Source organism: Gekko japonicus, unplaced genomic scaffold, assembly GCF_001447785.1.
Source record: "Gekko japonicus isolate JY-2015 unplaced genomic scaffold, Gekko_japonicus_V1.1 scaffold249, whole genome shotgun sequence".
Classification (NCBI taxonomy): Eukaryota; Metazoa; Chordata; class Lepidosauria; order Squamata; family Gekkonidae; genus Gekko; species Gekko japonicus.
Window position 1 is genome coordinate 356,424 of NW_015168054.1, and position 16,669 is coordinate 373,092.

At 43.7% G+C, this 16,669-nt stretch overlaps 1 protein-coding gene across 1 annotated transcript in view; it reads left to right on the forward strand.

Annotated features, from left to right (window-relative positions):
• The window catches only part of NDFIP2 (Nedd4 family interacting protein 2), a 52,895-nt gene that overhangs the window by 18,971 nt on the left and 17,255 nt on the right, over positions 1-16,669 (forward strand). Inside the window, exons 2-3 of the mRNA XM_015414439.1 lie at positions 7,540-7,699; positions 9,221-9,357. Coding sequence (XP_015269925.1) covers positions 7,540-7,699; positions 9,221-9,357 — 297 coding nt within the window. The remainder of the gene's footprint in view (positions 1-7,539; positions 7,700-9,220; positions 9,358-16,669) is intronic.

Below are 16,669 nucleotides of genomic sequence, written 5' to 3' on the forward strand. Positions count from 1 at the left end.
ACGGGCATTAAAGTTGTGAGACAGCGCTTTGGCTCCTGCATACATTAGTTTGCTCTGGAGCCACCCTTCCTGAGCGAAGACAAAAATCTGTGAGCCAGAGGCTAAAAAACTGTGAGCTAGCTCACACTAACTCAGCTTAGAGGGAACACTGGCCCAGTCTTGTCAGATCTTGGCAACTAAGCAGGGCCAACCCTGGCAAGTACTTGGAAGAGCAACCTCCAAGGAATACCAGGGCCAGGACGCTGAGGCAGGTAATATCAACGCCACCTCTCTGAAATGTCCTAGCCCCACTAGGAGTCACCATAAGTCACCAGGACTCCCAGGCTCGCAAACACACATGCACACATACAAAATTCTCACCAAAATAAACACAAAAACAACGACCACCAAGAATGTCTGATGTAGATTCTGCAGGTGAGCATCTCTGTCTGAGGGATCGGAACAGATGCAGCTGTAGCGTAGAACTTGGCTGTAGACAGTGGATTGTTTGGTGTGTTTAGGATGGTGACCAGAGGTGTGTAGATATGTTTGGCGATCAGTAGGTTTCTGGTATAAGGCAGATTTTATGATTCCATTATATTATTTGTACAGTGGTGTCTAGAAAGTGTTTTTTTTTTTTTACATGGATTGGTTCATGGTCAGGTTGACAGTGTGGTGGAAGTTGCTGGAGGCTTGGCAGAATTTCTCCAGGGCTTCTTTCCCATGTGTCCAAATGATAAAAATGTCATCAATAAGTCTCAGGTAGACTTCACGTTCCTGGGATCCCAGATCACCGCAGACTGTGACTGCAGCCATGAAATTAAAAGACGCCTGCTCCTTGGAAGGAAAGCGATGGCGAACCTAAACAGCATGATAAAAAGTAGAGACATCACCCTGCCAACAAAAGTCCGCATGGTCAAAGCAATGGTATTCCCAGTAGTCATGTATGGCTGCGAGAGTTGGACTATAAGGAAGGCCGAGCGCCGAAGAATAGATTCTTTTGAACTATGGTGCTGGAGAAGACTCTTGAGAGTCCCTTGGACTGCAAGGAGATCAAATCAGTCAATCCTAAAAGAAATCAACCCTGACTGTTCCCTGGAAGGCCAGATAATGAAATTGAAGCTCAAATACTTTGGCCACCAAATTAGAAGGGAGCACTCACTGGAGAAGACCCTGATGCTGGGAAAGATTGAAGGTCAAAGAAGACGGGGACGGCAAAGGATGAGATGGTTAGACAGTGTCATCGATGCAACGAACATGAAATTGAGCCAACTTCAGAGGACGGCGGAAGACAAGAGGGCCTGGCGGGAGATGATCCATGGGGTCACGAAGAGTCGGACTCGACTGTGCGACTGAACAACAACAACAAAAAGGAGTGTTAACGGATGGGAACTGAGGTAGTGCTGCTCCAGGTTAGCCATGAAAACGTTGGCATATTATGGTGCCCTGTGGGTGCCCATGGCTATGCCATCGATCAGGAGGAATAAGTGTTTACCAAATCTGAAGTAGTTGTAAGCAGGGTGGATAAAAATAAATTCTTATTATTATTTTTTTAAATAAGTAAACCAGATTTTTGTTTGATAAAATGCTTTTAGAGGAAAAATCTGTCTAAAGATAGCTTTCTGTTTGATACATTATAACCCAAAGGTTTTTTTTTAATCATGGAATAAGGATTAATTTTTATTTATGTGGTATGTGATTGTATAGTCACTCAAGAGAATTAATCCCTGTCCAGTAAAAAGGGAGATAGCCGTTAAAAGAGGAGTGATCCCTGGTCTGTGTATATAGAAAGATTTTGGGAACTTGATTGTATGTTCCTGCCTTCTAAACTGTAAGCGTCAGTGAAACAGAAACCTGTGCTTGAGTGTTTAAGCAGAAATGGAAAAGAAAGCCTCTCTCTCCTCGATGTTTTAAAAGACCTTTTTGGATAGCAGAAACACTTGTTGGCAACAAATTATTTGGAGTTAGTGTGATTACAAAGTTACCTCATTTTCATTATGGGTTCACCTCATACATCCTATCCTTGATTCCACCGGACCTTTTCTCCTCTAAGTAAAATAAAGCATGTTGTTTATTTTGAATTTTGAAAAGCCTCTCGTGTGCCATTTCAGAAGTTGAATCTGAGAAGGTGATTGTGTTTCTTCCCTTAGTTCCCTGGACTGGGCCAGCATCAAAACACATATATTAAATCAACTGGGTGGGACAGCCGTAGACAAACAGATAAGAAGAAAATAGATGTAGGGGCTGCTCAAAGAAGAAGAAAAAAAGGGGAAATCCTGTGTGTGAGGGAGGGAACAGGGCGAGATCACCGTAGAGCCTTTATGTAGAAAACCGTGATTTAAATCAAAACTTAATGACTAGTGATTTAACTCACAATTTGATTTAAATCAAATCCACCCTGGTTGCAGGTGAGGACAAACTAGCAGTGCTTGGTAGCGAGGTCAGCCGTGGTGTCAGGGTTGGTGTTCCTGATAGCTTGTAGTCCATCTTTGTGGGGTATATTGTGGTATAGAGTCTTATCATCCGTGATGGCCAAAATAATAGTGTCTCTTGGAAGATTGTTAACTGATTGTACTTTTCTCAGGAAGTCTGTGGTGTCTCGGACATAACTTGGGGGCTTTGGTGGCATAGCGTCTGAGAATAGCATCCATGTTTCCATCACCCCTACAGTGATGGTGCCTATGTCTGAGACAATAGGATATCCCAGGTTGCTGGGCTTGTGTACTTTGGCCAGAAGACAAAAAATTCCTGGTCAAGGTTCTTGTGGTGTGTCCATATATATGTGTGGGTAATTCCTTCATAATTCCTGTTACCTAGGAGACCCATTTTAAATGATACCAATTTGTCTATTCATTTATTTGTTAAATTATGCCGAGACGTCGTTACTGAAAAAATATAACTGCTACAAAAATAGCATGCAGTTCGATGAATGTTCAGAATATAATTCAGAAAGTTTCAAACTAGCTGCATTTTTTCCTAGTGCTTACATATAACAAATTATCTTTTTTGAGTTGGACATCATTAACAAGAGGCGATTAGGCTGCATAAGTACAAAACAGCATCTGAAGGAACATGAGTTTCAGGAAGACCAATTTGTATAATTCTCCATGCCTGTACATCTTCAGACTGCACTGATTTAGAAACAGAGAAACTAGAACGCAGAAATTTCCTTCTTCCCATCTCCCACAATTCCTGACCTCTACTACTTAACCTGTACACATCCTAGTCTTATATTTTTTTCTTTTGTTTGCTCCAGTGTACACTTTGCATAGTTGTTATGATTCTCTACAAAAGTTGCAGAATTATTTTGAATGCAGAACTGAGTTTAATCTGTATGCAGCAAATTTTTCCATACGACAAGATGTTAGCCTGATTGCTCTGAGTTATTATCAATATTGGGGAATATGAAATGTTTTAAAATAGCAATAGGCAATAAAGGAACAAACACCTTTATATACAAGGGTCCCGCTTCTTCCAGAAGCACCAGAAATAGACACAACAGCTAGTTTCAAAATAAAATGATTCCTTTACTGTAGATTCTTCACAAGCAAACAATGCACAAGCACACACACAGTTATACAGCTTCTAGGAAATTAGATAGAAAATCAAGAGACATTCGCATGAATAGAAAATCAAGAGACATTCGCATGAGCAGGATGTTTCATTGAGGGGCAATATTTACCTGTCCTCGACGGGATGGCGCGTCCCAAAGGAAAAATAGGAGAGACTAATAGGAAATAGGGATCGTGTTCTGAACCGGCAGAAACACGTGGGGACTTTGGCTGCAGTCCAAAAGTCTTAGAGGCAGGGTGGTTTTCAGGCTAGGAAGAGCTAGAGAGCTAAGAGATCTAGAGAGCAAGCACATTGCTGGGTGCCCACTTTTGTATGGGGGCTCTGGGGGGGAGGGCTTCGCTGGCCACCTCCCTTGAGACAACCCTTTGTGGTCCATTCCAAAAGACACGACCGCAATGGGGATGGGGGCTTAAAGGGTTGGTCAATATTAAGCTCTAAGTCTGTGGCAGAGACACCTCGAGGGCTGGGATGACTCATCGGCTATCACCTATTGTTACGGAAGTCCATTTCCTCTGCCAGGTCAGGTGAAACTGGTTCCTCGAGAGGATTAGGAAGGCCAAGTCCTTTGTCAATGGAAGGCGGGAAAAGAGTCTTTTGTGCCTTTGCTGCGGAAAAGGTTGGGGGGGGGGTTGCCTGCGTTGCGGAGAAAACTTCCCTAATGACATCGGGAAGCATCTGTTTAAACTACAATGGTGAGTGGCTGTTCTGTGTGTTTTGTGTGGCTAGGGATACATCTTGGAGCAGGGTGGCCTCAGAAACCACTGGCACATCATCTCAGCGTCTGCTAGTTTGCGTGTACAGCTGGCAGCATGATCTGGTCACCTTACATCTTAGTCCCTTTTGCACATTAACAAGCATAGTCCATTTTTATCACTTATAGACTTTATGTCTATAAGAGCGCAATACGCGCCTTGCAGGGCAACAAGGATCCTGGAGTTTTACGGTATTTGATACATTTGGGCCAAAATCTCCTTGACATCTCTCTCTGCAACTAACATTCTCTGAAAGCTGAAAAGCATAATGGATATTATTTGTGTATTTGGACTAAATATTGTTGTTGATAGCTTTAGGAACATTAATAAAATCTCCATGCCAAATAAATAGGATGGATCCATTTTCTTAAACTAAATAGGATACACCCCATAGCTGATGGTTGGGTGGATAACTGTGGGTCAGAAAACGAGGTGAAGTTCAATAAGCTGCCGCAGCATGGCGTAGTAATTATTGGTCCTATTGTGTTTGTGTTGAGGAGCTTTTGGAAAGGCTACAGGCATTGGATAGTTTATCACGGTGCATTCACTCCAAGGTAATTGTTTTGTGAGCACTGGTATGTCACCTTTGTAACTAGTTATAGAAGATGGTGGTGGAATTTTTCACCTCATGTTGAAGCAAAAGTTTGTTTATAAACCATCAACCTATGGCCGGACATTGGTGGTTTCAAGATCACACTTGACTCACAGGGCTACATTGTGTAAGTGATAAGTAGTTGCTGTTAATGAGCAGGCTTTAATAAATTATATCTGGGGAGGATTCCCAGCAGGACTGAAACCATCTTTTCTGACCACTGTTCTTTCTGCTGTCACCTGTTCTCAGATAATTTTTCTCGGGTCATTTCGTAGAAAAAGAGGTGCAGGAGCTCATTAGCACAACTCATTAGCATACCTTATTTGCGTATGCCACACCCCCTGACATCACCGGAAGTGTGTCAGAAGGCAACACCCACCGCTCAGGCTCCACTGGACTGTTTTGGATTGCTAGCTATGGGGGGGGGGATGTGGAGACCTGTCCTCGCAGAGGAGAGAGAGCTTGTGCCTGAATAAAACTTGGTCTTAAAGGTGCCACTGGACTGTTTTGGACTGGGGGGCCGTGGGGAGCTCTGCAACTTACCTGGCTGCTTCTTGCCCTGACTGAGGGCTGCTGGGAGCAGGGGGTGGGGCTTGTTGCATGTGCCCGCCCCCTGGGCTCTTTACTGCCGGAGCTCCGTTCTTATGCACTCCTGCAGGAAATAACCCCTGATTTTTCTCCTCCTTGGACGTATTGCTGGTTTCAGAGCTCAGCTAGGTTAAAAGCAGCTGGAAAGGGGGGGGAGCTATTGGCCGAGGAAGGGGCTCAGAATTCTTTATTCGTTTCTGCTTGAAAACAGACCCTCATCTCTCCTGTTAGGCACCAATTTAGTACATTTGGCAAACCTCTTAAGTCCAACTTCAGGTTCTGAAAACAGGGATATATAAACATAGTAAAATAATACGAGGGTTTTTAAGTAGTGTATTTATTTCATACAGTCACTTTCACCAGCAAATTAGCCAAGATTTAAAAAAGTGTATTTGACTCAACTTCATGTTTTTATAAAAGCTAGTCAGTGATACATAATAGGAAAGGTAGATCAGACTCTCTGCCAGTGCTACAGTGTGTTTGGCTTTACTTTCAATGATCAGCTATCCAACAGAAAGAGTGTGCTTGACAGGAGATCAGTTTAGATAGCATTCTGTGATATCCTGAAATAGCACAAGGGTGTCTACACATAGGCCCTGACCTGGATAGCCCAGGGAAGCCCGATCTCATTAGATCTCGGAAGCTAAGTAGGGTCGACCCTGGCAAGTACTTGGATGGGAGATCTCCTTGAAATTCGGGAGGTAGGGGCAGGCTTTATCCAGCCACCTCTCTGAATATCCTCCAGGCCCCCAGTAGGGGTCAGTCACCAGAGGTCGCCATGACTTCCAGGTGCACATGCGTTCACATGTGTACACGAACACACACACACACATGCACATATAAAAAAAGAGTGTCTACGCATAGCATAATGTGGTTTCCCGCCTCCTCTCTTTCCTTTCGTCTGGGCCTAATTGTCCTTATTGCTTTTATAGTGAAACATGATATACCCAAACAACCACTAACGGTATGAGGGAGCTGAAACACCATAAAATCACATTCTTTAACAAGGTCACACAGATGAAAGGAATTTACTATATACTATAGTCAACATGACTCCAAGATGCACAGGAGAGCTAAATAAGTTGTTACTGTGGCTGCCGTTGACATTCATTTCCGACTCCTAGAACTCGCTTGGATGTTTTAATTACATTTGCTGTTTCTTCAAGGACCATGATATATGTGGGGCTATCCAATTGTATCTTCAGCAATTTTTGAATTAGGGTGGGTTGAGGCACAGACAGGCCCAAAATGACCTGAGTAGAAGTTTGCATCCAGATATCTCATGTCCAGATCTATTATGCTTCCAGTATACCACAGTGACTGCATGGAAAGACAGTACATGAACCTATGTTTATGCTATGCAGTTGTTGCTGTAAAATATGTCCCTGCTAACTAGGGTAAAATCTCTGGGTTGGAAAAAGAAGCCCAGGAAGCAATCTAAAGTCATAGTCTTGCATCCTAGCCACTGCTGGTAGAGTAAAACCTGCAGTGTAGTACTTTTCCACTTTCCCATTCCTACTCCTTTATTCAGTGTGATTGTAGTTGGATTCAAATTTTGCTTGCTCTCTGGAACTGAAAACTGGCAGATTATGGTTATGGAACTGAGCTATATAGCAATCTTGGCAGAACTGGTATGTTTCATGATGTAATGGTGTATGCAGATATTGACATGTTATAAAATATATGGCATAGTTCATGAAAGTGAAGAGATGAAGGTCTAAAAGCCCTTTTCAGACTGTGTTTGTGATGTGATGCAAACATATGATTCGTCACCACATTGTTCTGATGGCGACAGAAGTCCTGGCTCTCATGGGGAGATATCCACATTGTGGTTCTTTCCTACACTGGTGTTGCCTTAGTCTTCAGAGAGAGACAGCGCATGGTATGGGGAGGTAGTGATTCTCAAAAGAGAGAGTCCCAGATTTCCCTTGCCATACTGAGAAAGAGAAACCCTAAGCAATGGCATTTCAAAGGGATTTCTTTATTGCAGTTAATGCATTGTGTTAGAGTACAAGAGCATTCTCTGACTGAACTTGTTTCTTCTGTCTCTTAAAGCTTCATAATGAAGACGATCCTTCGGAATCATCGGTGGCTGAACAACCATCCACCTCTACAGAAACTGCACCAGCTTCGCAAACAGAGGCAGCATTACCTGAAGCAGATGTTTCACCTCCACCTTACTGTAGTATTGCTGTTGAAGCAGCTGCAGCATCAGGTATTTCTTGTTGGTGACATAATCCCCTTAGGTATTTTTGCCATTTATAACCTTGATAGATATTTTTAGCGTCGATGGAGGAGTAAATGGGGCTTGAATCATCCTCTCAGCCGGAAGTGCATGATGTTGCCATCTCTTTATGCCCGCTGTCTTTGTCCCTTTTAAAAGGTGACCCCCAAAACATCTTTTGTACAGGAGCTCAGATGGCTTCTAAAATAGTGCTACATATGCTTAATGGCTAGGCTAAAATAGCATTCATGATTTTTCTTCACACGGGTGAAACCAGTGTTATCGTACCTGGTAACTGCTACTCCTAGTGAAACCTAAACCATAGTCTTGTCACTTGAGCTTAGTTGATTGATTGCATAAGTTCTGAATTTGTATAGAGTGGAAAGCAATTGTTCTAAAAAAAAAGGCATACTTTCTTTGGCTCGAGAGGATGCACGTTTGTGTCATAACTGCCACCATTTTGCAAGAGGCTCCATTGTGCAACAGAGAAGGGAGAGTGCTGCCTCAGAAATAGGAGGAAAACGAACGGCAAGCATCATCAATAGGTGAAAGATGCTTTGTTTGCAAATTGAGGTCTGAAATTCCAGTTTGTTCTGAGCAGGCCCATAGCTACAGTGGGGCATCTCGGGGCTGGCCGCCCCAACCTACCGCTGAGGCCTCCTCCAAGCCAGGTGGAAAGCGCCATTTCAGACTGTGTGGCGAGGGGGAGAAGGTTGAACTCTTCACTATGCCTCTCCCTTGATGGGGCATTGTCAGGCTTCTCTGTGCGTGTGTGTGTGGTGGTGTCCCTGACTTACTTAAAGGCCCCCCCAAATAAAAAAATTCCTGGCCAAGGGGGCCTGGTTTTGAGTGTTAGACTAGGTTCTAGGAGGCTCGGGTTTGGCTCCCCCCATCCTGCCCATGGCAGCTCCCTGGGTGATGTTGGGCCAGTCACTCTCAGCCCAGCCTCCCTCACGGGGTGGGATTAAGTGGAGGAGAATGGAATGACGTAAGAAGATGCTTTGGTTCCCCCGTGGGGTAAAGAGGTGGGGGTATAAATGAAGTAAATACATGTGCAGTTTGTAGAAGTAATTCTCAGATCACACACACAGACATTAAAATGCAGAGTATATCTTTATTCATATAAAGGCAGTAACAAAATAAGTTTACGAACAATGGAAAATACACAAAGGAAGCAAGCTCTGGAGAAAAGCTGTATTCGTCTCAAGCGCTATTATGGCTTGTAACTGGGAACGTTGATGTTTGTCTCCCGAAGCCTTCCTCTGTTTTGTGTCGGTCAGCAGGTCTGTGATTCCTCCGAGCTCTTACAAAGTGGGAGTCACAGACCTGGTGATTTACGCAACGCGGACGGTAATGAGAATGTAAAACCAGCCACATGAATTCCCCGCTAGAGTACACAATAGCGTTTGCGATGAACAATATTGCTTTTCCCAGAGCGTTATGAATTGTGATTCTGCGGGGAATTGATTATCTGGCCTGCAAAAAAGTGAACCTCTGTGTCTTCTCTTGCAGAAATGGAATCGTCTAATGACTTTTACCCAGTGCCACCTCCGTACAGTGTAGCTACCTCTCTTCCCACTTACGATGAAGCAGAAAAGGCCAAAGCCGCAGCAATGGCGGCTGTTGCAGCTGAAGCGGCAGCCCAAAGAGTGAGTGAGCAGTTTGTGAAAAGTACAAATACATAACCTTATGAGGTGTAGTTAAGGCTGGCTTCAGGATCTGTATGTTGGCCACATTAAGATGTCATGAAAAATCTCTGTTCACGGCAGGAATAAAAGGCTTGTTTGTCCCTCACCCCCTTCCCCTGTTGCACATGAAACGTGATTGACTGCTTCCTGCTTCTGACAGCTTTCAGTCCCAGTTTAGAATCTCAGTTGGTGAAAGAAACCCAACTCCCCTATGCCCAGATACATCCTGGCAACTTGGAGTTTGTTCAAAATGCTCTGCATGCACAGGGGCAAAGGAAGGAGCGTTTGAATGCAGCAAACAAGTTGCCTGTCTGCTCCTAGTGTTCAAGCAGAGGTTTGTTATGCCTGAATGTGGCCATTAACTCAACATTTGTGCTGTTTGTTAAGACCTGTATTGATTATCCAGAATAATAAAGGGTGATTTTGTTTTTAAATCTGTGTGGAGAACACCTTGAAAATGAAGTATGACCATTCAGTGCTTTCTGTCAATTAAAATTGCCCAGCTAGGACAGCTTTGAAGTTATCTTCATGTGCAACATGAAGCCTTTGTTAGCCCGGGCCTGTGCAATGGAAGATCAACCAAACCACGAACTTCTACCAACCACCTGTTATGGTGAACAGCAGACCCAGGAGGTCTCCCTGCTTTTGCAGGTGCTTGGCAGTCCAGGTCCTTAATAATTTGTACTAGAACTTAAATTGTTAAAATGTTTGTTCCAGCCTTGTACACAGCTGGCACCTAAAATAGCAGTGCTTGTGCTTAAGCATTAGAGAATCCCGCCCCCCCCCGAGTGTTGGTGATGGCCATTGTATGGATTAAAGAATTTTTGTACTAAGACTTCCCGTTTGCAAGATTCCCATGCTGGTTAAAAAAAAAAAAGACTGTGTTTTCATCTGAATGAATGAAAGCCCATTTCAAGTATGAGGTTCTTAACTGGGCTAATATTTGAAAAGTGAAAAAGGAGAAGGTGTCCAGTCATATAAATCTGATAATATTTATAATGTTGGTGACTTTGCAGTCCTAGTAACACCATGGTACTTAAATGAATATTTTCTTCTATTTAAAAAAGATTTAATGTAGACCTATTTTCTAATAACAGTTGAACTGTAACCTTACCTTGACTAGTTCACTGTCTTTCAGCTTCTATTTCCTATTTATAAAAGAGCTGTCGTATACTGCATAGCAATATTAATCAGGCATTGAGGCCAGTATACATTGTGGGACATGTTTAGAATCACACGGGGCAGTGTTAGAAAACTCTTTAAGTTTGCAATACAAAATAATGTACCAGATTAACAGCAGATTCTTTGGTATGACATTCTTTGAAACATGGTGATAGTTTATTTTAAGGTTTCCCATGTATAATAAGTACAAATAGATTGTTGTCACGCTTGCTTTTCAGCGTTTGGATATTTCAGTTTCGAGGTTTCTCTTTTAACTCACATTAAAACTATAGTTGTAGTTGAGTAGAAAGAATGTTTGAATGTTTTGTCTTGAACTGAATGGCTTAACACTTCTTTAGTTCTTCTGTCTTATTTTCTTTACATGCTTAGCACGGCCAATTTAGGGAGTCTAGGAGTCTGTTTGATGAAATATTCCTGAGCCCACCAGAGGTATGGTACAGTTCTACCAAGTTTAGATTTTTGTAGTGAATTTCTTGGCTCGCAAAAACCAATGAGATCTTTGACCACTTTCTGCTCTCAATGAACCTCCAATATTCAGATCCTAAAATGATAAACTAAAATCCTTATTTCTTTCCTAAAACCCTGACTTAGAAAAATATTCTTTAAACTTTGTAGTGATGGAGGTATGTTTGAAAACACAAGGGCATTTTACCTGCAAGGCGTGAAACTACTTTCCCAGTAAGAGATTCCGCCATTTGGAATGAAGACTGGGGCCTCTCAATTCAGTATGTTTCCAGAGCAGTTCTCCTTACTGGAACAAGCCTTAGAACTGGACAACTGACATAATCTTCTACTGCTTATGAGAGATGAAAGCCCCACGGTAGAAATGATGGAAGGAAATTTTATATTCGATACCCAATTTGCTTTCAGTTCATTAACTTCCTGGTTACAGACTAGCCCCGTCAAGCCTGAGTTGTATTTTGCAGTTCTAATCGAGGAAAGTTTAAGGTCTTTGGCAGAGCTCACAGTTCAGTGCAACTGTTCGCATGATGCGTTAGCCTGGTGGTAGCACTATTTTACCTTTGCCCTTACAGCTGCTGTTTACTAAAATACCGAAGAACGTGTTTTAAGCTAATTTGTGGCAAGTGTTCATTCATGATGCACCCCCCCCAACATAAACGCACCAGAATATTAAACAAGAATATAAGCAATGGTAGAATATCATATATAAAATTATCTAAAATAGGTACCTTTCACATTCCCTTAATCATAAAAGCACACACTGAAATGGAATGTCAGCAGGGTAGGGTTGTGCAAACATTTATACAGTGAACTTTGCTCAGCACTGGAAGTACCTCCAATCTGTTATATATAATTCTTCCAGGGCTCTTTTTGTAGCAGGAACTCCTTTGCATATTAGGCGACACACCCCTAATGTAGCTAATCCTCCAAGAGCTTACAGAGCTCTTCTTACAGGGGCTACTCGTAATAATCCAAATCTGAGACTAAGGGAGAAGAGGGATTTTGGCAGCCCAACGGAGAACCAGGCCATTGCTTCCGTCTGCTCAAAGTTTTTCCCAACCCACTGACAAGGGGCAAGATAGTGGGGAGGAAGATGGGTCAGCTGCACTCTTGAAAGCTTGAGAAGTGGGGAGCCCCAGGGGACCAAAAGGGTTGGGGGTGTGGGGGGCTGCGTGGACAGGGCTGATGCTCCTTGCATGAGAACATGGTGTCCTCCGCACATGTAACCATGTTGTGTTTTATGTAGATATTTTTATTGTTGGTTTTATCCGTTGCGATTTTTATGTAAGCTGCCCTGAGCCTGCCTCGGCAGGGAGGGCGGGGTACAAATCAAATCAATAAATAAAGCAGTGATGAGTGAAGATCCCATCCATGTAGATTTGTGTGGGGTGCTGTTCACCAAAATAAAAAGTCTTGCATAGATTTCACTCGTTCCATAACGAGGTCAGCGTTCAGTGATGAGTGAAGATTTGTGTGGGGTGCTGTTGACTAAAATAAAAAGTCTTGCATAGATTTTCACTCGTTCCATAACGAGGTCAGCGTTACAAGCCAAATTATACTTGGGGCTGGGAATGCAGGGGAAAAACACACATACTATGGTAGTGGGTTTAGAATTCAGTTTCCTGGAAATCCAAGCTCCTCCCCCCCTTTCAAATAAGTATCATGTTTCTAGCTCTTATGGCTGCATAGACATGCTTCAAAAGCATGCAGGCTGTGCCTGTTTACATCTCACAGGGCGGAGAAGTGAATGAAGATGTTTAGTAGCTGGAGGCCAGGGCTTCTGTGTCCTTCCATGATTATCCAAGCCAGAATAAATTATACAAAAAATCATTCATTTGGCATAATTGCAAAAATAAATTGCGAAGGTCAATTTTCTCAGCCTGGGATTTGGATTGCCTGAGTCCAAAATTCTCTAGCTTGAAGTACACATAACCTTTGTTGTATTCTCCTTAATATTCACACTATTCAGAACAATCTAGAATGATGCCAGAATGAATGGTGTATTCCACAACAGCAAACAGGGTGTGGGGCTTTTCAGTAGCAACTTGAAAGACCTGAAAGGGAATACTTTAATTTATACCTTTTGCTTGTATATTGTGTGCAAAAGATGGGGGAAATGCTCACGAATTAAGGTATTGCAATGTAGAATACATCAGAGCTTGAAAATGGCTGAGAATTTGAATCTCCCCACTGTCAACTTTCTCTTCATACTTAATTGCTTGGTTCACTGTTTTGAAAACCGGATGAGTCTGAAATGCACACATCTGGGTTCCAGTGATAGTTTTCATTTTTAGATATTGAAGGTTAAGAGCCAGTTGCATTAAAAAAAACAACACCTGTACAAGTCTGTGTTTTCAAACCAATGTAGATGTAAAACCAGGCAGCAGCAGGTGCATCTGCTTTCTAGGGAAAGCGCATGTTCTCTGGATTGGCTTGCGTAGCTTTGCTGAGCCAGTGTTCCTTCTAAGCTGAGTTAGCGTGTGCTAGCTCACAGTTTTTTAGCCTCCGGTTCACACATTTTTGCCTTAGCTCAGGAAGGAGGGCTCCAGAGGCAAACTAATTTATGCAGCAGCCAAATTGCTCGCTCAAAACTTTAATGCCAGTAGCTCACAAAGTAGAATTTTTGCTCACAAGAATCCACACCTTAGAAGGGAGCACATGTCCTTTTTGAGTCCTGTCTTCAGGTGTACCTCTGTCTTTTAGTTGCAGTGGAGCACAGCCCTGAGATAAGTTGTTGCAGAAGAGCAAGGACCTCAGTGGCACATTGCTGATTTTAGCCCCCTGAAACGATTGGCCTGTAAAAGTGGCATTTGTGATTCTGTATGCCACTCCTCTCCCCCCCCCCCAGTATAGTGCTTTGGTTTGGAGAACGTGGTACGCTTGAGGATTTTTAGTGTGTGAGCGCCCTCTGGTGTCCAGACAATAACGCATTTCGCTTGGCACATCCCTTAGGAGTCCCATTCCTGAACTGCTCTGTCCTTGGACTTGATCGATGTTTATAATCCCGCTGGGAATACTGTTACCATTAAATACTACTTGGATGCTGACCCAGTGTGTACCACCAGATTAAAATGTCGCCCTTTCAAAAATCTATCAGAACCAAGGATTCTCTTTTCCAGATGAGGCTTCTACATAAACAGGAATATTACTAGGATTTCTTCAAGAGCCAATGTGGGTCGTTAAAGCATCTGATTATGGGGATCCCATTTCAGATTCCATTTGAGGCATGTTACGTGAACAAAATCTGGCAACTTGGTTATAACCTAAATATTTGTTTGTGGTGTTCATGTGCTGCCTTTCTCCTGGAAGAGAACAAAAGTGACTCTGCCCCCCCCCCCCCCCAGCAGAGAAAAATAATATAGTAAAACAACAGAAACAAAACCGCAAGACGGCTGGTGTTGATGGGTGAGGCTGCAGGATGCCAGCTTTGGGCAAAGAGTTAAGGGCGGGGGGGGGGATGCAGCTAAACCTTAAGCTTTTGTTGGTTTGTGTTAAAACATGCAAGTCTCTGTAATTGTTAGGACTGCGTGAGGTTTTTCAGTAATTTTTTCCAGCCTGCATTATGGAAGACAAATGTGTGCGTTATAATTAAATTTTCATGCCACGAAGAGCCCCAGGCGATTGCTGTTTGTGACATATTTACGCATCTCTCAAGACTTCTAATTGTCCGCTTCATGAAGTGTCTCATGCATCCATATCAGAAACATCACCTGGGAAGCCATTTGGCTCTGCAGAGGTTGGGCTGACATCATATAGTAGTGCAGCCACAGGTGGGTAAGGGGCTTCACTGTAATAGCATAGGAGCAGTGTTCCCTCTAAGCTGAGTTAGTGTGAGCTAGCTCACAGTTTTTTAGCCTCCGGCTCATACATTTTTGTCTTAGCTCAGGAAGGGACGGCTCCAGAGTAAACTTAATTTATGCAGTAGCCAAACTGCTCGCTCACATCTTTAATGCCAGTCACTCACAAAGTAGAATTTTTGCTCACAAGACTCCGTAGCGTAGAGGGAGCATTGCATAAGAGTTGCAGGTGTTTCTTACAACTTCTCTGCAAAAGCAAGCGAGAGAGCTTCAGGCCAACCCGGTGAGCCTGATGAGGAGCTTTCGCTTTCCTCCGAGTGGTGGCTGGCATACCAACGAAAGACGGAATGGGACAGTCACAGGCCTCTTGCTGTAGCTTAAGCATCCTAAAGAAGCAAAGCCCTCCCGTAAGCACGGAAGGCTCACCACACTGTTACCTGTTGAGGTCTATATAGAACAGGGAGACTCTGTGACTAGGGCAGCCTCCACAGCAGCAGGTCAGCATTGTGTGCCAGCGCAAGACATACAAATCGACCGTGCAGTCATAAACAGAGCGACACCCTTCTAAGCCCGTGGACGTCAGTGGAATGCGAAGGGTGTAACTATACTTAGTTTTAGAGGGTAGCCATGTTGGCCTGCTGTGGAACAGCTGGATTCGAGTCCAGGAGCAACTTAAAAGGTAAAGGTTCCCTTGCTCGAAAGCCAGTCGAATCTGACTCTAGGGTTGCGGTGCTCATCTCTGTTTCAAAGCCGAAGAGCCAGCGTTGTCCCAAGACATTTCCGTGGTCATGTGGCCGGCATGACTAAACACCAAGGCGCATGGAACGCTGTTACCTTGCCACCAATGTTCCCTCTAAGCTGTGGAGTCTTGTGAGCAAAAATTTTGCTTTGTGAGCTATTGGCATTAAAGTTGTGAGCAGGCAATTTGGCTACTACATAAATTACTTTGCTCTGGAATCATCATACCTGAGCTAAGACAAAAATGTGTGAGCCGGAGACTAAAAAACTGTGAGCTAGCTCAGACTAACTCAGCTTAGAGGGAACACTGCTTCCCACCGAAGTGGTCCCTATTTATCTACTTGCAATGTCTTGCTTTCGAACTGCTAGGTTGGCAGGAGCTGGAACTAGAGACGGGAGCTCACTCCGTCATGCGGCACACTTGGGTCTCGAACTGCTGAACTACCGACCTTCCACAGCCTGCAGTTCAGCGTCTTAACCACTTGAGCCACCGCAACTTAGAGACCAATAAAATATTTTGGGGCATGAGCTTTCAAGAGTCAAAGTTCCCTTTGTCAGACTCTTGAAAACACACACCTCCCAAATCTTGTTGGTCTCAAAGGTGTTACTGGGCTCAAATCCAGCTACACTTAGGATGGCTGCTGTCAGTGGGGTAGCGGCAGTGTTCCCTCTAAGCTGAGTTAGTGTGAGCTAGCTCACAGTTTTTTTAGCCTCCAGCTCACACACTTTTAATTTACGCAGCAGCCGAATCGCTCGCTCACAACTTCAATGCCAGTTGCTCACAAAGTAGAATTTTTGCTCACATAACTCCACAGCTTAGGAGGGAGCATTGGTGCTTTCAAGCTAAACTTTTGCTCTCTAGGTAATTATCAGTCTGTGCCTGGTGCCCACTCTAAACGAAGCCATAACTATTTGGAAGGGCCCCAGAGCAGAGTCTTTGAGCACTGGATGCGGCGCACTTTGCTGGTCCAGGTCTGATCAGGGCCTGAATGGAAAGACTTCGCGGGGAGCCCTTGGTACCCCCGTGGGCTCCCCACAGAGGGAAGGCCAAGATATAAGCCGAACACGTGGGCAGGCTCTCCCGTTGTGTGCCA